The following is a 27,465-nucleotide window of genomic DNA, read 5'->3' on the forward strand; positions in this document are numbered from 1 at the left end:
CTCTCTCCAGGCTAGCTGGCTTTGATTACATGGGGCTGGTTCCCTATTCAATGCTGCTCCCCAGGCAAGGAGCTCTTGAATTCCTGAGCCTTTAAAACTAGTTCAACTGCCTTAGACAGATGTATTAGTGAGCTGAGTATTTGCATAAGTATAAATATGGGTGTTTATTCTCTTGCTCTCTGACTTTGTTGATAGCATATATACCACAATTCCAAGTCTGGAAGAGGAAAGTGGTCCCAGCACCTCACCTGCCTGGATAATACCCTTGGGCACATGGTGTGATACTTGGGAATGGTGTTGTGCAGGGCCAGGAGCTGGACTCGATCATTCTTCTGGATTCCTTCCAACTCAGAATATTCTGTGATTCTTGGATTCTGTGATTCCTAAAATCTTTCCTAGCAAAAACAAACTCATAATAAACATGCACGCAGAACATTGGGCATACAAAGGACACCCAGTATAAGAATTGGAAGTCATGAGATTTCAGGGTTATTCTAAAGAGAAAATGTCTTAACAAATCATTTCCTTCAGTCAAAATAAACCTAGATCCAAACACATGGTGCCTATATAAAACTTACTATTTTTCAGAAGACTAAAGTTCAAACCACAAATTCCAGAAATGCGTATTAAAAATGCTATTAGGCATGCAAACTCTAAATTAAATTAAAACAGAAATGAAAAGGGTCTTGGAATCTGTAATTTTGTTATGCTATGTGTAAGTGTTTTGAAGGAGGACAGTACTTTGGGTACAAAATATTTGGCTGTGTTAAGAATGCAAGTTTCTGCCAATTTATTTTTTTTTCTTGTTTGATAACACAACCACCCAAGACTCTCTCTTTTGAAGGAACTGGCTGCATGTGGCTGAACACAACTCATTCCAGTGATAGAGAAGAAGAACTGAAATGGATTGCAACAAAAGCAATGTGTATCTTCTGGGATCCTTCTATAGTTCAGTTGATTTGGGACATTTCCACTGCCTCCGAATTTACTGTGAAATTTGAATTTTGCCAAAATCCCTGAGAGAAATTCACTTTCAATTCAAAATGCCATACATTAAAAAAAAAATTGGAGAGCTGTCTCAGAAAATTAAAAGATTAACCAAAAACCCCTCAAAACCATTATGTTGACATGAAAGAGTCCAAAGGAAGGTGCCCTGAGCCAGCAGAGTGTCCCAGTAGGACACCAGGGCCTTCTCCCCAGCTCTAAGCTCACCATCCAGGATGTGCTCAGGATGCTGGTGGTCAGAGGGCTCTTTGCTGGTGCATGTGTCTGTGTGGAGGAGAGAGAGAGGAGGAGGAGGAGGTAAAACAGGGTAGCAGTGGTCAGGAAAACTCTAAAACTGAAACAGGGTCAATAAAACCTTAAAACTGAAACTGGAAGGCATTAGAGGACAGGTGTTTTCTCATGGCTCATGGCAGCTCACAAAACACAGTTTTTTTCTGAGGAAAGTCAGCAAAAACAATAGTTATTGTTCTGTAACTCACCCAACAAAAACAGCAGTACTGATGATTCTGGTATTTGTGACCAACCAGAAACCAATTAATTTAGCTCAATAACTGGAAAAAGGAAAACATGTCAATCAGCAGAAACTAGGCTGCTGTGTAGGGCAGTGGGTATCAATGATAGCAAGCTCAGATGATCACAAAACATGTCATCTAGAGCAGTAGTCAAAACAGGAGTCCTTGAAGCAGGGAGGCTTTTTCCCTTCACCATCCCTTAGCTTCAAAACAAACATATCTGCCAGACAAACAACTTCTGGATGAGAGATGTCTTTAAAAGTCTGTCCTGAACTAACACACCTGAGGCAATCACCAAAGTGTTTTTATGTGAGTTGGCATTTGTATTCAGGCATTGAGAAAGAAACAAAAATAAGGAAGCTCACAGAATAATTACTGTGCTGATGGTGTGATTGTGTCAGAAATACAGGCTGGTCAGACACTCATTCATGCAACAATTGAGCACATGCCAGCAAGCCAGGCTACAAACTAAGGGAGCAAGCATGGACACATATTTGTGAAGTATATGATGATGCCTATGAAATGTTTACCCTACACAAAGTTCACTTGCTCATTTCTTAAATATTCCTTATAGTAGGATATTTGTCTTACCAGGAAAGATGAACTTTCAGGTACATATTGCTATAATTTACCTGTGTCTCTCTCTCTTTCACACACACACCCACCCACCTCTTCTAAAAGGACAGATTAGTCCTCAAACTAGTTAAAGGTGTCAATGTCTCCATCTAACCATTTAGGCCTTCTGAAGTCCTTATAGTCTTATTTTTTTCCATTTAAAAAATAACCTATATTTGTGCTTAAAAATTCTGCAATAAACAAATACAATGAAATCAATAGAATTGTGAAAAATTACTGGTAAATGAAACCAATAATTAAAAGAAATTACTTGGGTGTAACAACCTGATTACTTTGTTTGATAGTGGAATGTGTTTTAAACTACTGTTTTTGGAGTGTTGGCATAAATTTTTCAGTTCTGACATAAGAATGGAGATATATTGGGTCACTTTTTCTATATGTATCCTCTGTTTTCTTAGGGCTTTATTATTAGCTTTGAAGAACTGAGAATTTCAATTTAGGAACCTAACTGAATGTATCTTGGAAATCTATTTCAACTGTGGAAACAGATTCCTGAAAACAAGCACTGGATTTTAGGCTTACTTGATTATGTGCTCAATACTAGCTTTATTTGAAACAACAGAAAAAGAACGTGGTTATTCTGATACTGGGTTCTAGAATAGTACCAACACAACAGTCAAAACTATTTTTGTCACCTGATTTTAAATACAGGTCTAACAGGAATTTTCACAAAGGAAAAAATAAAATTCTACTACCATAGAATCACAGAATCAAATTGGAAGGAGCCTTGTATCTCATCTAGTTCACCTCCCTGCCCAAAGCATAGCCAACTTCAAAATTATATCAAGTTGCTCAGGGTTTTGTTGGGCCCACACTTGAATATCTCAGAGAGGGAGAATTCTCTGGATTTAATCACTCTTCCTGTTAGAAGTTTTTTCCTTTATTCAACTGGAATTTCCCTTGCTGCAACCTGTGTCCACTGCCTCACAGAGTTTGCTGATGTCTCTTGTATGTGGAGGGGTGGTGGTGGTAAAACTAAAGGAAAAACACTGGGCACAATATTGAAATGTACTGTACTCATAACCCCACTAGTGATGTGGTTTGGTGTGAATTCAGGGTTGTTTTCAATGGAGAATTCAGAATGTGCAGTAAAACAAGGCTGAATGTACAACACGCTGGCTACTCCACACTTCAACTCTGTAAATATTTAGCAGACACTTAGCATGAGCTAATTTGTAAGGCAGAGTAAATTCTTGTAGAATGACTGTCTTAAAACATGCTAAGAGGATCCACAAAGAAATTTCTAACTTACAGGCTTCCTTCCTTCCCTTATGGTACAAGTTGAACCATACCAAATTATAGACAAGGTATTGAATTTGGAGCTCCTCCTTCACCCCCTGTGAGAGCAGATTGTTCATACTTACTTCTCTCCTATCTTAAGGCTGCTGAGTGTCCTTAAAGTCCTTTGATGAGGTGCCATGTGGAATACCTTTTAGAATGCAAGGTAGGTAACAGGAACTGACACTCACTTATCAATTTGTTGGGTGTCTCTGAAGAGCTCTAAAAGCCATGTGAGTCAGGACTTCCCTTTAGCAAAGCCACATTGTCTCTTCCCAGATATATCATACTTATTTTGGTGTCCACCATGACCCTTATTTAGATGTTCAGTCTGCTCCATTCCTCTTGTTTAGTTCAGCAGGTGCTATCTGTCTGCACTGTACCTGAAATGTGATGCCTTAAGCTATTCCCAGCTCCCCTTCAAGAATTTAACTCCCCATACCTTATCCCCTTAAATTCTGCTGAGCAGTGTAATAAAGTCAGCTACTGCTGCATGATGCTCCAACCTCAGGAAAATCTTACAGATGAGCTTGGGAAGGCTGGTTTACCTTCATGAACATGCTGAATCCAGTTTTAAGGAGATCAGTGAGGCCTGATGAAATGTGCTCAATATCAACAGGATCGGGCCGATCGGGATTGCAGACCTCTTCCACCACCTGTTTCAGCAGAGGTTTGTAAGAAGCCTGCACAAAGAGAAAATGCATTGTGAGCAAACCTGTTTAGACTCAGTGCAACCATGATTCAAAATATTTTATTTCTGTTAAAGGTTACAGAAATAATTATCCCACAAATGAAAGCATTCAGAGAGGTTGTGTCCTTGACTGCAGATGGTGTGCATCAGCACAACATCAGACTGAAAGACTGGAAGGGAGCCACACATTTACTCTGCCCCATGTGTATAATATCAGTAAAGAGAGACAAGGAAGAAAATGGGGACTTTTACTTTCTCTAGAATCCTTTTGGAGGTAATACAGAAATGGATAACCATACAGATGGTGCACAGAGACACTGTTGCCCATTGTGCACCCAGATCTCATTCCCTTTCTAGTGCTTTTATAAACACCTAAACAGGGACTTTTTTTTAATTGACCACTCCTACCTTATTCCAAGTGTCATGTCCCCATGGATGTCTGGATACCAGCAGGGAAGGGAAGAGACCAACCTGCCTGTTTGTCCCTCATGGGAGAGCACAACTAAGGAGTCTCTGTTAGTCCTTTAGCTTCTATGGCCATGGCACTCCACATAATACTTCCACCTGTGGAAGACTTCTGAATAACAGGCCAAACAACCCCACCACTACCATGAAGGTCACAGCTTCTGAGAAGTTAGGGGCTAGGAGAAGTGGAAAATGTAAAGGTACAAATGATCAACTGGATGGAAGGTCTACTCCAAAAGGATCAACCTTGTATCCTCTTAGGATCCACAAACCCTGTCTAAAAATGAAGTAGTAGCTCAATAATCTCCACATTCCAATACCAAGGTTTAAACCACTCTGACATGCTGAAAAAAATTTAAGATAAAACTTTTAGGAACCAATGGAAAGATGTTTAATGAAAATTCAAGCTTGATTTACAGATGGAGCTTTATTTTACTGCTTTGAACTTTGCCCAAACTGCAACACAACCACGATCATTTCAGAAAGTGCAACCATCTTAGAAAATGAGCAGCTTTAAAATTAGCAGACTTATTTGGTTTTGGGACTACCCCAGATATATATCATGCCTTAGATTACTTAGGGAAATCAAGTGCAACATCATTAATTTTGCAAAGATGGTATCTACAAGAGACATATTGCAAGTAAATAGTAAAAGTTGATGGAAAATAAAACACAAACCACTTGGCTTGAAACTAAAATTTTCTGGAGTCATTAAAGAAATGTTTTTCATCCAATACTTTAGAATGAGAAACAAAGCTTACAGTTTTTTTAATACAATGCTGTCAACAAAGATTTATGCAACTCATCTACTTCTTCTCACAACATGTGCATAATTTTTAGTTGAGCCAACAAAGCAAATTACAGCAGACACGAGCTGCGGGATCTTCTAGAACATGTCAAGATTTCTGTCAAATCTAGTCACGCAATAAACAACTGTTTGAAAATACACATGCAGGCATGAAGTCCTATTTATAAAAATCTGTTTAATATCTTCATAGATGAGGAACAGAAAAACATTAGGAATGAAATATTTTTGGAGCAGAGATCAAATCACAGTTTAACAGAGAGGCTTACTCCACAAAATTAAAGGAAAAACATCATCTGACTGAAATGAAAAATATCACTCAGACAAAACTCTCTACTCAAAAGACGTCAAAAATTAGCTATGATTTTGCATGTCTGAATTTTCAGAACCATAACTCAGTGCCCTTTAAAACAACCCAGTCAGACTACACAGATACTAAAATACAGATAGTACAATCCCCTACCTTTTTTAAGTATAATGGTTTCAAATATTAAAAAAATCTTTATGACTTGAAATTAATCTACTATATTTGTAGGGGTTTTTTTTCCATACAACTCCCAAAACCTGCATTGGTTTCTTTCTCATATAATGAAACTTGGATCAACTTTAAATTTTGGCAGGCACAAATTTGTTTAAAATAGCTGTTAAAAATCTCAATAGCTATGGGACACACATCATATGAGATTATAAAGGGGAGAAGAGAGAGAAACAGAGACAAAGAGGGAGAATGAGGAAAGGAGAGTGAGGCATGGAAGAAGGAATGGAGAATGGGAAGGAGGAAGGCAGAAATATACCTAGATCAAGATGAAAGTAGTTTCAATAACAGGCAAAATTCTGTTCTTGCATGGTCACTACATGAACTAATTTGACAACCTGATGAAAACATTTATCATTTTATGTAAGACAAACAAACTACAATGTTACAAAAAGTCCTTCTAAGAGGCTATCCAATTTCCAGTTACTTATCCATAGAAAGCTTTTTTGAGTCTTAAGAAAGAAATGGAAGCTTCCCGGCTTTTAACAAGCAAAGTGAAAAAGTATGTAGAGGCTAAACCCACTCCCATAGCACTAAGCAGGTTTGGCAATGAGTGTGGTCACAGGACAGGCACTGCTTCTGAGGAGCTGAACTGATTGCACACAATCCCTGCCAGCCAAAAGAGAGGCCCATTTCCAGAGAGCTGTAACTATCATGGACAATCACACACTGCCTGCTTATTTCTACTATTATAAATCTCCTGGACTTCCCTCAGGAGAAGGTTTGTCCTACTCAAGCAACTAGATCCCTTGCATGGCTAGATTAAGGAGATGCAAGGTGTTAATATATTCCTTGCTGTGTTCCAGCACTTATCCCTAAGCAAGCAAAGTGGATTACATCCAAAGGACATTCTGATGCTAATTACACTTCCAGGAAACTTTCCTTATCTTCTCACTGCCCCTGCACTGAACTGTATTAAATGTTTAACAATTTTCCCCATTTTGGACACCAGACTGTGTTCAAACTGCTAGAAGACTTCAGGAACAGGTTTTCTTCATCTTAGAAATTTCCAGTGACATTTTGCAACAGTCGTGTTCTTCCAAAGCAATGCTTAATTTGAACTACATCCCTTTGCTGGTCTACAGCACAATTAGGAGTTTGGAAGGATTTTTTTATGGCTCAAGGCTAGAATCATGTTTTATGATCCCTCTCTAAATCACTACTTTCAGCTGTAGAATTCTATTTTTAACTGGGAAAGGTCTTCAGGAGAGACAGAGAGAAGGAAAACCACTATTAGTCCTTATGACCTAAAGTAGTGTTGTAGACCATCTGTTCCTATTTCAGAAACAGAAGCTGCTTTTGTGACCTATTTACAAACAAGTTTGTCCCTCATGCTTACAGGGACAGGAGAGGAAATACAACAAGAATATAGCCGCAGTATGGGTGCAGACATCCTGCTTCACTCTGCCTTGAGCAGTCTAAGTCGAGAGCCATCTTGACTTAGCCCTGCCTTTCACAGGCATTCATGTCATTCCACAGTGCCGCAGAGCAAAGCCCAAATCTCTTCCTCAGAGCTGACATTGATATGCATATGCCTGAGCCTGGACAGAGGATTTGAGGAAATTTTTGATGGCTGGGTCAATTATAAAATCTATGCTTAAGTATCTTCTTCATGGGCAGAATGTGTATAGGATTAGCACATCCACAAAATTAGTGCTGTGATTTTGAGAGCAGGCTAGAGAAATAACAAACACAGGGAAAAGACAGCTACACTTGCCTGGTGGGTGTTGCTGCCTGGATTATGTATGGAATGGAACTGCTTCATGTGCACTCGGACCCTGGCAATATCCCGGAGGGACCGGAAGATACCGTCCACGGCATCTGTGGCTTTCTGAGATATCAGGTTCAGCGACGAGTCACAGCCTAAAGAAATAAAGAAACACACAGCCGAGTGAGTGAAAAATGTTCATGTGTTTTGATAATAAACAGTAGGAAAAGGGTAACTGGGAGGAAATTTTAAATTATTTTTATTGTATTTTATTCTGGAAACTCGGGGGCTTGTTAGGCAGCATGTCCTCAGCATGGCACAAGTCTCTGCAGATAAGAAAGAAGGCAAAAATTCTGGACAGCAGGCAAAGTGAAGAGTGCCTCTCTTTGTAACCTCCATCACACAGCATTTTCATCAGCACAGAGGATATTTTGCTCTTCACAGCCAACAGAAGGTTCCATGCTAGCAGACCCCAAAGAAGAGCCCCCTGTTATGTGGGAAGGAGCCAGCTGGTTTGCTGGTCTGCTTGGGTAAACAGCCATGAAGAAGGGAACTGCTCCTCCCTGGCCAGCAGCCTGCTCACTCCAAATACATTTCCTACCTTTGTGACAAGAAAAATGGAAGAGTCTGTGCTAAATACAGCAGAAAGGTCAGACACACTTTGGAAAGAGCTGCACTATCACAAAAAAGTTCCTATCCCTCAAAGTGGCAGAGTTATTACCTCTAAAGTATTTTTTCCAATGCACTTCTTCTAAGGTATAATGCTTATCTTCCACTAAGGCTAAATTCCAATTACAGGACCACCTAAAATGTCCCTCTGGGTGACCAGACAGGGCCTTGGAAAAAAGAATGTCTTAGTCTTGGCTCCATCCCCCTCACCATACGACCTATACTGCACAGAAGCATTGAAATAAATGCTTTCTTAACTCCACTGCTGATGAGAATTAGCCAAGTGAGAGGTAAGTGGGTCACCTGATATTTTTATTGCCTTGTCAACACAGTTCTACTCCTCTTCATATCTCCCTGCTTCTCTGCTTGCTTGACTCTTCATCCTTGTGGCAGAAAATCCATCATAAAATAACTCTTCTTGCCACATGCTCACACCAACACACTCCCTCCTGCTTATTGCTGTTGTCTTCTCCAGGGATGCTCCTGTAGTAGCTTCTGAGTCCATCCTCCAGTTCAGAAACCAATCCTGCACCAGCAAACCTCTGTGTCTATGCAGAATCCTGCTGAGAGGACAAGGTCTCCCTGCAGGTCCAGCTTGCACTGTGCTGCACCCTTGGAGCCTGGACTGAAAACAGGCATCCAGACTGTCAAGAAGGCACCTGGATTTTGGGGTAGGAGATCCCTGAACAAACTTTCTCTGCAACTAACAAAGGACAGAACCCTTGTGTACTTTAAAAAAATCAATAAATAGGTGGTAAGTTCAAAATGTACAGGGAATATTTGATAGTGAATCTGTGAATTACTTTCATACCTTGTTGTTCCACACAGCAAAAACTATACACAATATAAACACATACACACACATACACTTCTAGAGCTCTGAAACTGTTCCTAAATGATAGTGATTAGACACTGAGCTATCATTTGTCCAAATATCATTTGTTGAGGAGAAGTGTGGGAGCCCTGGAGCACTGGGCTGTGCTCAGCTGTGCCTTCCAGCAAAACTAGAAGTGTATCTCCAGGAGCACTGGAGCATGGAGGGGCCAATGTCCATTTCCAGTGTCCAGGTCAGAGTGCTGAGCTGGACCCAGTTTGGGATCCCAAGGTGGCACTGGAAGATGAAGATTCAGTCTGGCTGTTTATGGCTGGCCTGACAGAGGGAAGAGAGGTGTACTTTCAAATTTCTCTAAAATGTGACTTCCTTGGGGCTTTCCATCAAGAAATATAATGTCTGAGGAACTAGGGATATCTATTTCCAGCCTGACATCCAGTACCTCTTTTTTAATGTAAATGAAAAAATAAGTTTTCTTAACAATCCCTTATTGTTGAAATCAAAATCTCTGAAGGCTGCTGTCTACCTGTTGTTCTAGGGTTATAGAGAGGAGCCAGGTTTCTTTCCAGCCTGGAGAACAACAGAAGCTTGTTTTTACAAGTGGCAGGCAACTACAAATCACCTCCCATTCCCACCTTCCCTGAAAATGGGGCTCTGCAGCATATGGAGAGCAGAACACAGTCTCTCTTCTCTGCTCGCTTCAAGCTCCCAAGAAATCGGCCCCTTTTACAGCAGTGAAGAGGTGGAATACATTAGCTGCTGCACAGCTCATGTACTAATTAAAACAAAACTTCCTCTTACTGTTTTTTCTTGGGAAGTTAAATGCCATTTGGAGAGCATGCTGAATGGATTCTTTTGAATCCCAAGCTCTATTATACATGGGAAAAGGCATTTAAATAAAATTTTGGGATTTCCTGTTGGACTTGAAGAAGCCCAGTTGTGGAGAAAAAGAAAATCACCACTAACCTGCAGAGGACTCAAGATTTTAAAGAACATAGCCTAGTTTTGCAGTGAAGAAAATGAGTCTGTTGGGAGCTGCATTCAGTGCCTACCAGCATGAGACTTATGAACTTTTCAGGAGACAAAGTACATCTCCTTTTAAGCAACACATCTGCATAACCACTATTTTCACAATTAATCCATTTTCACACAAAGTTTGAAAAAAGGAGAATGAATGGAGATGCTGTTTTCTACAGTATTGAGTGACCCAGGAACCAAACAGGACCAGCTTTTCTACTGATTTCTGAAACTGGAAGGAAGATGCTTTAAGAAAAGGACATGGCACTGTGAATCCACAATAGAGATTCATAATTAAAGAGCAGCATGAGATTGATTATCCTCCCTCTACCTCCAAAATGTAACAAATGGGAATTTCAGACCTGAGTTTGAGGAAACCTTTCACTCTTATTTCTTAGTCTATTTTGGTACACATAAAAAAACTTGTTCTTTCTCTAAAGAAGTATGATAATTATCAACATTTTTGGAAGGATTTTGATAATTCAGAGACATCACTAGGCCTATGATTCTTACAAAGTTGAAAGTTTAGGAAAGCTGAAAGTTTACCACTCCACTCTGTTTTATTGGTATTAATATCAGCTCTCTCCACCTTAGGCTCTCTCTATAACCCTTTTACAGAAATAAAGCAATGTAAACCCTGCAAACCCTGGAACAGAGCCAGTAGAATAACCAAGCTATTTCAGAGCACACATTGAATCCTGGGCTAAAACAGCAAACTTGCACTCTGAGGGAGAGAAAATCCAGCATCAGGATTTCATTATGCAGGATTTCATTATTTTTTAGATATGCAAAGTTAATGTGTTTGTCAGCAAAAGACAGAAGAACAAAAGAGATAAAGGGTTCCTTGAAGGTTAGAACTGAAAATAAAGCACTATGATATTAAATTAATTAAAATCTTCTATTTTTATACCTTAGGTGATAGCATAGCAACATGGGCCCTTCTTTGTCTAGCAGATAAATCTAAGGATCTACATATGCACATCCAGAGCCATATGTTTTACAATAGTCTTGGTATATTTGTGCATTAAGATCTTTCATGCAAAATAAGTTACAAATGTGTACAGTGACACAGATCATTGCTGGTTTTTGCAGGACAAAAAAAAGTGTAAAACCCAAAATTAGGATGTAATTTGCATAATTCTCCTGTCACTTTTCTTCCCTATGGATTCTGCCACACATTTGAATCTTTATTCTTCCATCTGATTTGTACTGAATTGTCTGATAATCTTTGATGCATCTAAAAAGTGAAGCTGCTAAGTGAGTGTGACACTGTGGTACAAGGAAGGACAGGCCAGAACACAAGAAATCTGTCATTTCCCTATAGTTACACCAGCAGAAGGTGAAAAATTGTAATTGATTCCCTTCTAATTTGGGGGAATTCAGAAGCAAAGTGTGTTCTACAGCCCTTGAGTGAAGAGAGTGTCCAGAAGGGGCAGACACAGTGGTGCCTGTGACAGCTTCCCTGCAGCACATCCATCCCCAGGGCTGCAGAGGCTCCTGCTCACTGTGCTCACTGTGTCCTCTGTATCCCCAGCCAGAGCATGTGTGGTGCTGGATAGACAGCCAGGTCCACCCCTATCAACTTTGTGGCCCTCCTATGCACTTGTTACAACAGTTCCATATCCTTCTTATGTTGGGGATCCCAGAGCTGGATGCAGCACTCCAGGAAGGGTCCCACAAGAGCAGAGCACAAGGGGAGAATCACCTCCTTCAAGCTGCTGGCCAGCCCCTCTTGATGCAGCCCAGAATTTGGACTGCCAATGCCAGCAGGCAGAAAAGATAGGCAGCAGGAGGAAAGAACAGAATAGCAGCATATGGGAAAAACATTAGAAAAGGGGTGGGGGGGAATGCACACAATATCAAAAATCAAAGCTCTGTGCTTCTATAATTTTAATTTATGATCTGATTGGCACACAGAGAGTAAAAACAATGATGTGTTTTGGGGCAGTCACCAGCACCATGCAGTGCAAGTGATGGTATGGGTCTGGTGTCTATGACAGGAGGAGTGTGCATCACATCCACTTCCAAGGTAACCACAGACGGCAGCATTGTGACCAACAAAGGTGCAATTTGTGGTTTTATTCTCATCACAACAAACATCTCCCATTGGAAAGAAAAGCCCAGGATAGTTTTTTTTAAGAGTAAACTAAATTTAGAATCCTATATCTCTGCTTCAGCTTTTAAATATGCATCCACAATCAGCACTCAGTGCTGAGCATCCAGGGATTGCACACGTATGTTTCCAAGGGCATTTGAGCACATTATCTGATCTTTATTACATAGGGACACATCCTGCAAGTTCTGGAGCTCCCTGAAGTGCACTGTGCTTGGAAAGGTTGTTTGTGACATCAAGTCTTTGAACCCTCTTCTGGAAACTGCTCTTTGGTGTACAAGGGACACATAGACCATGTGGATAAGAACTTTGCTGGATCTAAAGCTGCACATGAAAAAATCTGGCCACTAACCTGCATGATTAAATATGGATTTAAGAGCTACTTTAGGAGAGTAATTTTTTTTTTTTTAATTTTGGCCTTGATATTTGGATATTTCGATTCTACAGGAATATTTTATTGCCTTCTTCTTGCCAAAATCCAACAGCACAACTTGTAATATCAACTTTTATGAAGCACTGCAAGCTTGATACTGCTGGTTCTCATGTTACATGAAATTAAACCTGTCAATTCAGTGAACAATTACAGAGAAAAACTACAGAACTTACTACAATAAATTACATTAATTAATTGCAGGAGGAATTCAAGTTAGGCTCAGATGTGCTTTCTGAAGGAAATTAATGCAACAAATTCATTCGGGAACCATTCAGTTGCTCCGTCAAGCTGCCTATATCTTAATTAAAGGCCACAGATGCTAATAAAGCTATGGTAAATGCTCTGTAAGTCCAGTAAGGCCTCCCCATAATGTTCTTGCAAGAATTTCAGTAAAACTCCTGGTTTTACTAAACAATATAGAACTTTATGAGCATACCACCCTAGGACCCATATGATCAAAAATCCTTGCTCAGTCATTTGCAAATTATTCTCAGATACCCTCTTTTTGTCTTCAGAGCAGTGGCTGCGCTGTGGCAAGGACTGATTTCTACTCCCATCATTATGTCCCTTCCATTCAGGTGGGGCATTTGCCAATAATTTCCAGTGATGATACAAAGTTTCACCCTCGGATCTGCTGCCTCCCACCTTGAGCACAAGGTATTCCCTGAGGAACCACGTATATGAAGGACAAAGGATGAGGGATGAGGTTTCTGTCCAGGTAGCAGCAGGTGAGGCAGTCAGGACTATCAGTCCTGGTTCTTCTGCACAGCTGCCTTGACCAGAAGTCCACACAAGCATGGGAGTCTAGATGCTTTATGCTTTACCCATTTGTATTCAGAGGGCAATGTCCGGAAAACGAAATCAGTAAAGGTCCTTATTTTTTAGAAAACCTTTTCTTCTTTATGTTGATTTAAATGAAACCTACTTTTAAAACAGTAAAAAAGTAAAATATGTATTTCAGTATTTTTATTTGATTTTTTCAGTACTTTTTTTCTTGGATAATGAAAATGAATACAATCAGTGTTTTTAGCATTCACAGTCCAATTTGTTTGTGTATTCCTCAAACTGCCAAATCAGGCTTGCTGATTGGACATTATTGGTAAATGCTTCCTTCTGAAAACAATGGCCAGACCTAGAATTTGTAAAAATGCTGGAAACAGTTTTAACTCATGGATCTAAGAATGATGATAATGGAGAAGTGTCCAAGAGACATTTTCTTTACCAGTTTAAGTTCTGAGCCAAACTCACAGGACTCTCAGTATCCATAAACTAGTGTAGGCACCTTTATACAATAATGTAAATATATAAAAACATAAGACCACAATTAAAAGTAATTACTGTAATCTATCAGCTACTGAAATAAAACAATATTTTTAACAGCAAGACAAAAATAATCACATTCTAATGCTATGTGTAATTATCTTTTCCAAAAGGCCTCTTCACCCAGCATACTACAGCACAGGTGAAAAGCCATCTGAAAACTGACAAAGACAGTCAGTTTTCTGGGCTCCTAGGTTGCATTTAATGGGCAATATTTAATGACAGATGACAGAAAAAAAAAAAGAATAATTGCAATTTAGACTTAGCTACATCAGATATTGCTACTGCCTAAATAAAAACCTAACTCCAGGCTCAGGTCAGAGCAGGTTTGCTGAGGGAGTTATGACTTACTGTGGCCTGCTGAGCACAAGCTGATGAGAATAGAAAGTCAAGTGGCACATCTCCCAGGGGCTACAGCCATTAGGAAGAAGAAGGAAGGCTTCCCTTTTTTTCTATACTACCAAGAACCTGCTAAGTCATTAGAGGGAACAATTTTCTACCTGGCAGACTGCAAAAGACCTTCTCTTGTCCTTCCATCAGTAGTGCAAGAACCATGACATGCTGTGCCTCTGCAAATGCAGCCCAAAGCTGACTAGGGTGTACAAAACCATTTAGGATGCACTGAAAAGCAGAGAAATGTGGCTTGTGATGCTCTGCTGGAGACCTAGAGACCAGGGGCTGTACTGGGCAAGGACCAAATTATACTTTTTTTCTGTTCTGATGCTGCTTCTCCTGAAAAAAGACATTAACACTTTGGACATTGAAGTGGAATATGGGGCTAAAACAGGGTAAAGGCAGAACAACTGTTCTTTCACCCTGTAAGTGAGGATAATTGTGTAACAACTAGTGAAACAACTTCCAGAGAAAAGCCAGGAATATTTATGGTAAAGGGCTTAATTGCATAACACAAAAAACTAAAAAACAACCCAAACCTTTTTAACCCATAATACTGAAAGCAACAGCCAAAATTTTCCACAGTGAAATCAGAAATTCAACCTGCCACACTGCAAGTCACACATGACCAAGGACAAAAGGACTAAGAACTGGAACACTGGAAATTTCCGCATTCACACTGCGACAGCACTTGTCCCTCACTGGAGCTGTTTTGTCCTGCCACTGTCAGTGGTACCAGGCACACAAAGATCAGGTCACGTTCTCCCTGGTGTCCCAGCCTTGCTGGAAGTGCCTCCAGCAAGGAGCTGAGGCTGCCGGAGAGCTGCAAAGAAGCCATGCCTGAGTCCTTCATGGGCTTCATAGGGCTGGTCACATGTGACAGGGTTGAATCCAGGGCACAGAGTCCCTGCTCTGCAGACAGACAAGAAGTTACACTGGAACACAGCCCTCTCAATTCTTTCCATCACATCCAAGAGAGATCATGGCAGGGAGCTTGTGTGGTTTAATCCATGCACAGCAGCTACTCTGTGCTACCAGCTCAACTGTGTTGCATGCTGTGCATGAAACAGACCCACTGGAGACAAACCCCAGTCTCTGGTACTTGATCTACTGAATAATGACCTAATATGAAATTACTGTGTTTCAGATGTTTCTCTAAAGAATACACAGAGAAAAACTGCCACTGTTGGTACAGATATTCATCTATTTGTAAAGCACAACACCGTGCATGTGGGCTTGGGATGCATGAGTCAATTTTTGAAGCTATGAATCATGAATTTAATTTTAGTATAAAAGCAATATGTATTATCTGTTACCTACGAGAGTCTGATACTAAAATGGTTTGCATTTAGGTGAAAAGGTAAATGATAACTTAGCCTACAGTATAGGTGATTATGTTATTTGGAATAAGCATTATGTCTCTGATGAGATTAGGAAAACCATGTTTTGCAGAGGCATTTGCTCTTCATGAATCTCATAGAAAAATTTAAGCAAAACACATGTTGCATTTGGAGTCACAAAAAAACCAGGGGAGGTTTCTGCCTATTTCTCTCTCTAGCTTTGGTTTAAATGGTTGTCTTTTTCATCACCTGCTGTAAAACTATTTCATTTGAAATTGTGGTTGTAGTACTGTCTCAAAAGATAACTCTTCTTGTTTTGGGAATATGTCACATGTGATTGAGGATAACATCCTATAAAAAGTACCTTCACAGACTTTTTTAGTTTTATTTAAGTATAAATTATTTAAAAGTCCTTCTATGTTCATCTATGCTCATAACCCATTGAAACTGCACAGCCCTTTGCAGTGCAAACAGCTCAGTCCAAACATTTCAGTCTATGGATGAAGCAGAAAAGGCAAGAAAGTAAAAGGCCTGGGAGAACAAGAATAAAGCAATAAGAAATGCAAGTTAGAAAGAAAGAACTGCATGAATTATCCCACTTTCTGTTAATTTTTAACTTGAAACTACTTTATACAAGAGACAAGACAGGCAGCATGAAGCATACTTTGCAAAGTATGAAAGAAGTGAGACTGTGGGAAGGATCTGAAGAGAAGGAACCCTGCTATGGGAAGATGGACCAATGCAGTGCTATTTTTTCCCAAAGAATGAACAACACAACCATGTGCCAAGCCACCCCTTCCTCTGAGTACATGAGGGTTGAAGCTGCCCTAAGACACAGCAGATCCCCAACTATGAATAACACAAAATTATACAATCAATGCTCATTTTATTCTTCTTCTTGTCTGTTAATTAGAAACCACACTGTAGTGCAGATGGCAAGTATCAGTCAATGAAGAAAAAATTATCAGCAGTACAAATCTCAAGTGCATGTAGGAGTATTCTGGACTATTAAGTGGAATGAACTCATATTCATAAAACAGATAATTGATAATATGCGCAATAGATTAAAAAAAGATGCTGGCAGAGGTCTCAATTTAACAGAAAATGTAAACACACATTCAACTTAGAAGGTGTGACAGGATGAAATTAGGACAGCGGTTAAATGCCTTGTTGAGTTACTTTCTGGTTTAAATTCAGAATTAATTGTGCTATTTTAATTGACAAACAATTGAATGGCTTGTGGAGTTGGTCTAAAGTGTTTCTTAAGCACAGAAGAAACAGCATTTTTTGTCTTTAAAACCAATTGAAAATGTGTGTATTAGTGAAACACAGCTTTTAACAGAGGTTTGAAGAAACAAGTAACTGACAGAAAATGCCTGAGATCTGTAATCATTTCCATTTAGTATAAATTGTTAATGTTTTCAGGAAGAAGAAATAATGAAAAACACTAGTCATCTTGTAGTCAAGTTTCAACACCTGCTTATTTATTGTTGCCAAAAGAAAAGGATAACTTGATTTATGTTCCAAGTATGTGGCAGAAGCACAGGGATTTTTTGCTTTGAATTGTGCCTGCCTAAAAATGAAAGAAGACTTGCAATTTCAGAATTAACTGGGTTTTTTTTTGGTTGTTGATGTTGTTTAGGAGACAAAGACATTACTAAGTGCAAACAACCAGTCAAGTCTGATGGTCTGACAGCAGAAGTTTAATCATGAGGCTGGTTTGTGGCAGCTGAATGCTGTTTGCTATCCTGGGACTGGGCAGGTGCAGGGTGCTCACACAATGAAAATTATCTAGCTACAGTAGAAATATTAATATATAATATATCTAAGCTGATAGGTACTCAAATGATCAGTAGACACAGATTCACTTCCATGGATATGTAATGAAGCCTGTGGAGGAGAGGAGACTCCTTAGGCTCCTGCCATAACCATGTTTCATTTCAGATAGGGAAAACACTAATTCTGATTTGATGAGTTTCCATGGAAGCACACTTCTGAACAACAGAAGGCCACCATCAAAACCTTTCCTGTGCCACTGCTGCTTGATGGACATTTTACAGTTATTCCTCCTTCTTCCTCCTGTTATAAGGAGACGACCCCCCCTCCTCCTCCCCCAGAAACACAGAAGGAGATACAGAGGACATGCACATAGAGCAGCTGAGCTCAGTGCTGCCACCAGAGCAGCCTCCAAGTGCATCATTTCCCCTCTCCCCACAGCCATGGGGCTGGGCAGCAGCCAATGGCACCTCGGGATTGAATCACCCCGGAGTAAGAAAGTGTTTACATTTTCCAGCAATGAAAAATATTACATGAGGAAGCTTGCCCATACTCTTTATCACTATGGGGTTTTTTTGTCAGATAAGAAGGGCTGCTTACTGCAGATTCTGCGCCACCTTACAGTCTTGGCCAACATCACGGTGATGTTCTAGACCACGTTAGTTAAGTTTTTACCAACCTCAGATGTAAAATTCTGACAGCCTCCATTATCTGTGATGTAATAATATCTTATTTTCCTCATATTTGTGACACACCTTAAATTTTTTTTTAACAAACTTTTATTTTTACACCAAAGTGTTAGAAGTTAAGCTATTTTATATGGCATCTGAAAAAGACACTGTTTCCTGGCACAGGTATTTTGTCTCTTCACTGGGCCAGAACAGCCCCAATAACTGGACAAAACCTGAGAGTAGAGCCTGGAAATCATTACACAGTGATCTTCATGCTGGAGGGAGATGGCAGAAGACAGCACCATGCTCAAGCTCCTTGGTTGAGCTCAGTCTCTGCTGCAATACAGCAACACACCATTTTCAGCTCCCAGGAGAAACAGTGACTCACAAGCATGATGCCTCGTTCAAACCTACCAGGTTTGCCCATTGCAAGACTGGAATGCTGCATTTTCTGGGAACAGTGGTTCTGCATCCAGTTCCTGAGCTGAAGGGACCCACCCCAGATGTCACTAAGCAGAGCACACAGCAAGGAAAGATTGCTCTGAATTAGGTGTAATATCATGTTTGAGCTTCTGCTGCAATGTCCCAGTCTTGAATTGTTCTGTCACAGCTCACTGTAACTCTCTGCAGTCCCAATTAGAAATTCAATTAGGCCATTCGTTGCTCTTGCAGAACAGCATTAGCACTTTTATGTTGATTTTTGCCATTAAAAAATATGCTAAAGTGGGATTAATCTCTAAGAATTAGCCATCTTAAAAACAGAAACCTGGTCCATCCTCATTATCCCATCCCACAAAATCTCCTGGAAAGGCCAACCTGCTAGCACTGACTAGAGGTGGACTTTCTAGTTTCACCTGCTAACATCAAACTCTGTGAAATAATTCCCACTTTCAACTAAAGGACCAAATCATTGACATGGAATAAGCTAGAGCAGTACAAATCTGAGATAAGAAAAAAGAAAAAGTATTAATCTGTAGACTAAAAGCACTATGACAAGCATAAAGAGGCATGTGTTGCTCATCTCAAACACAGCTATTAATAGATGCTACCGTCAGCCCCCAGCACATTCAAAGTCAGAAACGCTTACTGTGCAGATATAAATAAACTGTCCTACTTTCTGCTTCCACCAGCACTACAGAAAGGAAGAAGGACAGAGATACTAGCTAGAATATACCTTTTCCTGCAAATGATAAGTGGAATACGACCCATTCGTGAGGAGTCTTTAATACGTATAATGCTTGCTTAATTTATTTGAGCTTTATTACATGGCCTTTTTCAAAGCTTCTCCAGAGTGTTGATCATAAAATTCAGGGTCTGGCCTTCACAAAGATTACCTCAACCAACTCTTGTAGACAAAGGGAAACAAGTGACAGCAGAATGAAGCAGAAAAGCAGTAGGATACAAAACTCCGATACACAGAGCCAAAATGGACATAGGTTGGCTTAAAAATCTGAGCATGTTTTTGCAGAGATAGCTAGAAAAACATATTTGCAGTTGTAAGTTGCGCAAATTTGATATGAGTCACAGCGGCTGTAAACATGCAACCCCCACAGAGCTGTTTGCAAATTGTTTCTCTCCATATATCCACTTGGTTCAATTGAAGGCTGAATAACTGAGTAACTGCACAACACCAAATATAGCACATGAATGTAAGGGAAGAGGAAAAATTATACAGGAACCAACAGTCGAGTCACTTGCCTTTCAAACAGGCACAAAGTTCAATCAGACTTTGAAAAGAAAAACTAAATGTGAAAAAGGAATGAGGAAGTGGGACAACAGCTGACAAACGCAGGTGACAACCTAGCTTGCTGTACCTGTATTCTGGGTGAGATAACTGAATGTTCAGCTGACAGAAGTCTGGTAGATGATTATCTGATTTCAGTTAAACACTTGATACAATGCCGCCTGGAGAATTAGTTTGGAGTGAAGAGATGGGACTTCATAAAAGAGTTGGAAGGAACAGAAGCAGAGACAGCAATGGCCTGGGTGGTGCAGAATCTTAGTGATGTTCCTTAAGGATTTGTCTTACTATGTTTATTGATAACTTTTGCACAAAAACTAGGAGTGTTGATGACAAAGTAGTAGCAGTATTGCTAAAGGTAGTAGAAGCCGAAATATTGTACAAGATATGAGTTCTGAAGAACCAGAAATGAGACAAAAGTGACCAATACAGCAATACAAATGAGATAAACCCCACCCAGGCCATCAACTTAGTGGGCAATAATAGAAAATCTCTCCAGCTGGGACTCTGTGATCAAAAACAACAGGAAGAGAAGAATCTGAGTGGCATTAGTTGATTCAAGGATGACTCTGGGCTACCAGCACTGCATGAGACATGCAAAACTCATCAGATAATATACTTCTTGTAAATATACAAGATATGCTAGTTCTGTCCTAAAAATGGTAGAACTACAACAGAAACAATTCTGGTCACTAGTGCTTGAATTCAAACTGCAACAGACTGAAAGCAGATGTCTAAGGATGACTACAGAAATAAGAAAACATTTTTATCTGGAAAAAATGGGGCTTGTTCAGCTCAGCAACAGGAAAACTGAAGATAAATAAGCTAGAAAGTTGAATGAAGTATCCAACCACTAAAGGAGCCTTTATGTGAAATAAGTTTAATACATCTGGAAATAAAAGCAGTTTCAAGATGGATTTTGATACATTTATAAGTGAGCTTACACAATATATTTGCTTTGGAAGAAGCAAGAGGTCTGGTTTGGTGGTGAGAGGAGCACCCCCTTGCCCTGTCTTTCCACATACACCCCTGATCATTCTGAAAAATTTTTTGTATTTCAGAGATTTAATATTACATCAAGGAGAAAAACCATGCAATAGCTCAAACTCTCTATAAATGTTCTCATAAATGCTAATGTAGGATTTTGACTATTAAAAGTGCAGCAACGTCTGGCAGCCTTTTTGAAAGCCTGCTCAGTCTAGCTGCAGGCTGCCAGTGACCAATTTCACCAGGCACATTTTTCTGCCCTGACAAATGGCTCAGCAGATAGCTATGGGCCAGCCTGTCTGAGAGGTTTACAACCCACTAACGACGAAGTGCTCAAAGCTGGGAATCAGTCTCTAATAGAAATGAAAATATTTCTCCCCACAGAAAGTTATTACAGTTCTCCTTCCTTCTCCCAAAACATAAATGTTGAGTAAGTTGTCTAGCCATTGAAAAAGCCTAGTAGGAATAGTAAAGCCATCAGAAAACACAGCTCTTTCTTTAACTTTCCTAATAAACCAAGCTGCTTCTGCACTGAAATGTGGAAAGGTCATCTGAGAGGCAAAGCAATGAAATAGTCAAGGCTGAAAGGAAAACAGGCAGAGGAAAACACTTGAAACTGGTGTTATGTGATACGTTTCTAAAAGGCAGGAGAAGCAAGAGGTTTTGTGGTATACATGGGATTCTGTAGAATGTGCAATTTATTCTTGCAGGGAAGGACTTGCATCACATATTTCTGAGTAGCATGGCAAGGCAGACTTCACTTCCTCACTATTTAGAAAGCTTAGCTGAGGAGAGAAGGATGAAGCAGGGGATATATCTGTTAAAAAGTATATTTTAAACAACTCCTGCTGCCTGTACTTCACAGAATGGGGAGGTGGCATTTAACAACTGCCTGGTTCTACAGCCAGAGACATGCATTTCCTTGCTCCTCTGTAAGTCTGGGCAAGCTGCAAACCCCTGAAAGATCATTGCTCACACATGCTCTGCTAAGCCTTGCTGGATTTTCACCATTAAGATGTCTAAGGATGCTCTTGCCAAACATACTCCAGTCTTTCACAGGACATAGTGCTAACAGAACAGTCCATCCATCACTCCTAAAGTGCAGTAAGCTGTGATCTGTTACTTCCCAGCTCCTAACTGTGATCAGACAGCTAAAAATGTGTTATTCTCAAAAAACACCGTGAGCCTGGCACATTTCCTGGACTTTGCCCAGACCAAGGCTGCTCACCCACTGCACTGGGGTTATACTCATATACCCATTGCTTCAGAAAGGAGCAGGCTACTAATGACACCCAGACAATGAGGAGGTTGTGTCTAAAGATAAAGTCCCTATAGGAAATGAGTTATAGAAAGATAGTTTCTCCTTTTTTTTGTTGTTTTTTATTGTTTAGTAAGCTGTTAAACTAGAGAGGAAATTAACAAAAAGCAACTATACTACTTACCAATAAATCTATTTATTTTATTAAACCTATTCCTTGCCAGGTTAGCTCCACAAAATTCAGCATCCTGTTTTTATAGAAGACTCAGGAAAAAGACATTCATACTTGAGATGCCTAAAGGGCTCCAATCACGCTCTTCATATTTACTAAGAATGTAAACAAAATGACATGACCTCAGTAGGAATAATTTACTCCATACTTTTCACAAAAGACAATAAACATATGGAAGGAATTACAGAAAGGGAGTCAGTAAAAAATACTAGTTCATCAGAGAAATTGTTTGCATTATAAAAAAGTGACAAAAATAGGTAAGCACATAAAATGGGTGAAGTGCAAGGAAGAGTACTCTTTTCTTTAGGAAAATGTTTCTTGATGTTCTTGCTGAAGTTTCAAGAGCAGCTGCGGCAAGAATGTAAAAGCAGATGTCAGGAAGCAACAGTGTGTGTGTCATACGCAAGGAAGGAATTCTATCAGGTTTGTTTTAGGGAACCTTAAAATGCTATAATGGGAAAAAAAATATCACAAAAAGCATTTAAAAGCAAGATGATTATAAATATAGAAATTGCTAGAAATATGGGACCTAATATGAGGTTTATTATGAAGTGCAGTAGAGGAATTGGAGGCGGTGTACCTAAGAATACTTGGCAGCAAGCACTGAGGAGGAGATCAGGATGGACTGGGCATTTTCAGCTGCTTGGAGATCCTGCTCAGTGTGAGAAGTTTCTCTGGAACTGTCCCCTGGACCTGAACTGCTGCCCTCAAGATGGAGAAAGCCGGAATAATCAGAACCAAAAATACTGTGTAAGCTACAAGCAATACAGTCTGGAAGGTCCAAATCCTCATGGTTCTGTGCACCTTTCAGCTCTTTGGATTTTGCAGAAGACTGAGTGACATAGAGCTACACTCTCATCTCAAAAGGAATATACTTGGGGAGGATACATTGAACACTACTAGATGAAACCTCAGAAGACTGAGCAGCTGAGGGACATCAAAAACTTGGTTTCTCATTGGAGAAACTAATTAGGTTTAGCAGACAATCTTTTTACTAGCTTGTATGTAAGTGTTGCTTTTACATCTTTATGAGGAAGAAATCCACACAAAGTTACTGCAAAAGCACTATTTGAAAATGACATCATCAGAGCAACATTAAAAGGAGATTAGCAATAAATTTGGGAAGAAGATTAAAGAACCAAAGGCTCCAGGAGAATTAGTCACTGTTTAAACACATAATTAGTCTCACAATATTGCACTAATCTGCTCTGCAAATATGGCTTAAAAACTGTTTTAGAAAGGCTCCTTTGGTTAATGGAGAGGTGGGAGACAAGGACCTTGACTTCTAGAGAAGTGCTCTGGAGATCTCTGTGTGGCTCAATTGTCTTTCTTCAGGCAACCACTGATTTTAACAGGAGCCTATTCAAAAAGAACTGTGATTCAGTTCTGAGTTGATAGACTCTTTTTGATTTTATAGACACCTGCAGATTAGAACACCAAAGGTAGCTTGGTCAAAATAAAAGCCAACGACTGAACTGGCACATAGAATAGCCTGGATCCTCCTGGGATGCTGGGAATCATAATCATTGTGAATCATAATTGTAATCATTGTGATGCTGCTGCTGCTTTAGGTTTTTCTGCTTTTAAAATGTTAAATATGTTAAAATCAGAGTTTATTGTTCACTTGCTACACTGTGTGTAGCTTCTACAGTCACTGCATTTACTTCACAAACTGAGAAGACCACCTGCAAGCACTGCATATTTCTTACAAATAGGATTTGTTACAGGATTTTCACTGCTAAAACCCCTGTGAAGTATTAAAATACTTTAAGAAATGAACTGTATGGGCTGCATTCTACTTTCAGTGAAAATGCATTTCATCCCTTGCTTCAGCAGGAGAAACATTGAAGCAAAACTGAGCTTCAATGAAAATTGCATTATAGTTGAATTAATAAAAGTCAGAGATGCTGGAAGTGTATTTTACACAGAGCATATTTTCAGCTAGGAATAAAAAATGTTATGATAGATGTCAGCACGATAGGTGGCCAGATAAATTAAATCTTTCCATCTCTAGGCACTAAATTTAACTTGTTTTTCTTAAGAGAACTACTGGCATGACAGCCTGCTGTATGGGTGGAGAACCTGAATGCACAGGGCATGCCAGAGCTGGTCGCTGCACCCTGAATAACTGATAAAGCCTCTTTGCATCAGTGGCTTCAGCCTGGCCCACTTCAACCGGTAGACAGATGTATTTAACCAATGGATCATATGTCCAACATCAGATCAGTGATAAACATACACACTAAAATAGGCAGTGGGTCAAAGTCTTCTGAAGAGCACACCTGCATCTCTCTGGATCATTTAGGAGAGATAGTCCAATGATAATACATGGAAGCTGTGGTTATAATAAACTCTGGAGTATATTTTAAAGGTGAGATTTCTTCCTTTCACTTTAAGAGTCTTCCATTATAAGACGATAGGGGAATTATTTCTGCTTTGATTAGTCTATTATTATGCAACCAAGAGAAAGAAAAGACAGGCCAATAAAATGCACTAGCATTAAAGTACTCTAAAGTGTATATTGTATGCAAAATCACTGCTTTAATAATTTCAGTTCATAGTTCTATACATAAGATACTGTAGATAACCCTGAAACAGAGACTGAAGCCTAATTTGCCAACAAATTCTGAAGCTCAACAGGCACACTCACACTTTCTTCACAGCTGGAATCACTTCTCAGCAGTGACAGCCTTTAGATCTTCACCTCCAGGTTGCATCTTAGCCCTCCAGTAAGTGCAACAACTGTTCAGCAATCCAGTGACTTAAAAAAACCCACTGAACACATTTTAATCATATCTTCAGCAGTTTGCAGCTACAGGTAAGAAAAGGGTACTTGTGTGGTGTGATCAGACAGCTCTTGGCAAAGTACAAGTAAAGGATGTTTGGTCACTGCTTTGGTACGGGCAGCTCAGGCTTTCCCTAAGTCTCCTTCTCTCCTTCCTCTCCTTTCTTTAGAGAAATCCCTTTGGTAATTCAATACTGCAATACCCTTCAAATCAAAGGAGTTAAGCCAATTGCTCTGACAGACATCTAGGAGACTCCCCACCCTAAGAACGAAAGAATGAATTTTAGCACAAGTCAGCGTGAAAAAGCTACTTCAAAGAAACAGCAATACAACCCACAATTCTATAAACTACTTCAAATGATCCCTCTACACATTCATTAGACTGAAAAGGAGCATGCCATTGTATACAACCACTCCCAGCCTTAATGCTGCCTTCCGGCCTCTGAATGTTCAAGGCATGGCCTCAGGGAAAACAGAAAAATTTAGAAAGAAGCAGAAGATTTTTTAAAAGTAGCTGTCTACCCAGTCATCCTCCCTTGGGTAATAGCATGAGTCCCATCAGCTTCTATTTGTTACTCAAAAAGAGCTCTTGCAACTGAGATGCTAATTGAAAAAAAAAATTAGGAAAAACTAAGAATTGTGTGTTTAGTAATGTAGAAAAGTGCTGGAAGAGGCCCCTTGTAGAAAGCTGGTGAACACACAGGCACAGGCAATTATCTGTTATTTGGTAGTGTCCCAGCACATATTCATTTGTGCTTTTAACCAATTAAAGGGCTTTCTTAAGTCAAGAACTTAAATTTGTCAAATTGTGTTGCATCACTTCCATAGAGTTTTTTTTCCCTCCCCTTGAGGTGAAGTTTACTGATGCAGTATATCTAGCAGTAAATCTATGTAGGCTGGAAAAAGGTCAGCACTGTGCATGCAGAGTTTTTAGGCTTATAAATATGGTAAGAGTGATTGGGATTAGTTTGTTGATTCTCAATGTTTGAGCCTGAAGATTATAGAAATCAGATGAAGATAAGGCTTTTGTCATGTTCCTACAGAACTCACTCTCCAACAATGTTTATTTCTAATATATTTACCAGCTCTATTATCTTTGAAAGAAAATACTTTATCCAAAACAAATTTTAAACTAAAAAACTTACACTACTCAAACTCCAAGCCTATGAATATCTAAAGATCTAAAGATTACATATAAAATAAAAATCACACAACCAACTAGCCAAGATAGGACAGACATTTGGTGGTGGTGTCACTCCGGTTATCCATGCACAACTGTGCTTAAAGTCAGTTGTGTGTTCCCTTAAAAAATGCATGTAGACAAGCTGAGAAGTAATTCTGACTCACTTTCAGGAGTACCTTTATGGTATAGACACTAAATCCCATTAGTTTCATCTGCATTAGATTTTGGTTTGTGTTAGGAATTTTGATCTTCTAATTCCCATTTGCTGTGCTTTGATTTTCATTAGAGAGTAACCTTGGAGTGCATGAATAGAATTCCTTCTCACTGAAGCTGAACCAAATGACTAATTCATATCACAGGACCAGACAAGAATGAGTCTCCAGCTCATCAAGCTGGATTCACAGCATGAGCTGTGACAGTGTGTATGGAGAATAAGCAGAAGGGAAACAGAAAGTTACTTCACTAAAAGAGAAAATGCTATGATACACACACTGAGCTAAGTGATTTAATGAAAGAAAAGTAACATTAGCAGGCAGCAAAGATATGCAAAGCTGCAATGAAACCTTCTGCTGTTTGAAAAGCTCTAAAAATAACAAATGACCGTGCTGCTAAGTTCCATAAAAGATAATGATGTGGAAGTAAACATTTCAGAATTGTTAGGATAAAAAAGGGAGGAGATTGTTAGAGATTGGAGAGATTGTTTCTGAAAAGGAAAAAAAAAAGAATGAAAGGAAAAAACCTGAGTGAGTCTAGGTCACCCTTTTTCTAAAAGGATGTACAAAGCAAAGCAGACTTGTGCTCAAGGAATCACTAATGTCATTAAGGTCAGTCTTTAAACAGACCCTGTATTTTTTGCTGCCATTTTGACTGAGTTCCTATCTACATCTTCTCTTTAAAAAAACCCCAAAACAACAACTACAACAAAAACCCAAGGCAAATTCTTTTGCCTGCTTTTTATTTCTATGCACTTACTGTGTTTCATGTTTTCATTTAGCTATGCGAGTAGAAAAGACCCACCATCAGCTTATGGAGCTTGCAAAATAAACCAAGCAGCAAATGTGTACTGGTTCAATAGAGCCC

The 27,465-nt window shown here is 39.5% G+C and overlaps 1 protein-coding gene across 1 annotated transcript in view; it reads right to left on the minus strand.

Moving 5' to 3' along the window:
* Positions 1 to 27,465, minus strand: part of SCFD2 (sec1 family domain containing 2) — a 328,968-nt gene that overhangs the window by 148,625 nt on the left and 152,878 nt on the right. Inside the window, exons 6-7 of the mRNA XM_054291689.1 lie at positions 7,645 to 7,790; positions 3,980 to 4,114 (exon numbers count right to left, since the gene is read on the minus strand). Coding sequence (XP_054147664.1) covers positions 3,980 to 4,114; positions 7,645 to 7,790 — 281 coding nt within the window. The remainder of the gene's footprint in view (positions 1 to 3,979; positions 4,115 to 7,644; positions 7,791 to 27,465) is intronic.

This window comes from Melozone crissalis, unplaced genomic scaffold (assembly GCF_028551555.1).
Source record: "Melozone crissalis strain CALT ecotype California unplaced genomic scaffold, PUWL_Pcris_2 ptg000006l_1, whole genome shotgun sequence".
NCBI lineage: Eukaryota > Metazoa > Chordata > Aves > Passeriformes > Passerellidae > Melozone > Melozone crissalis.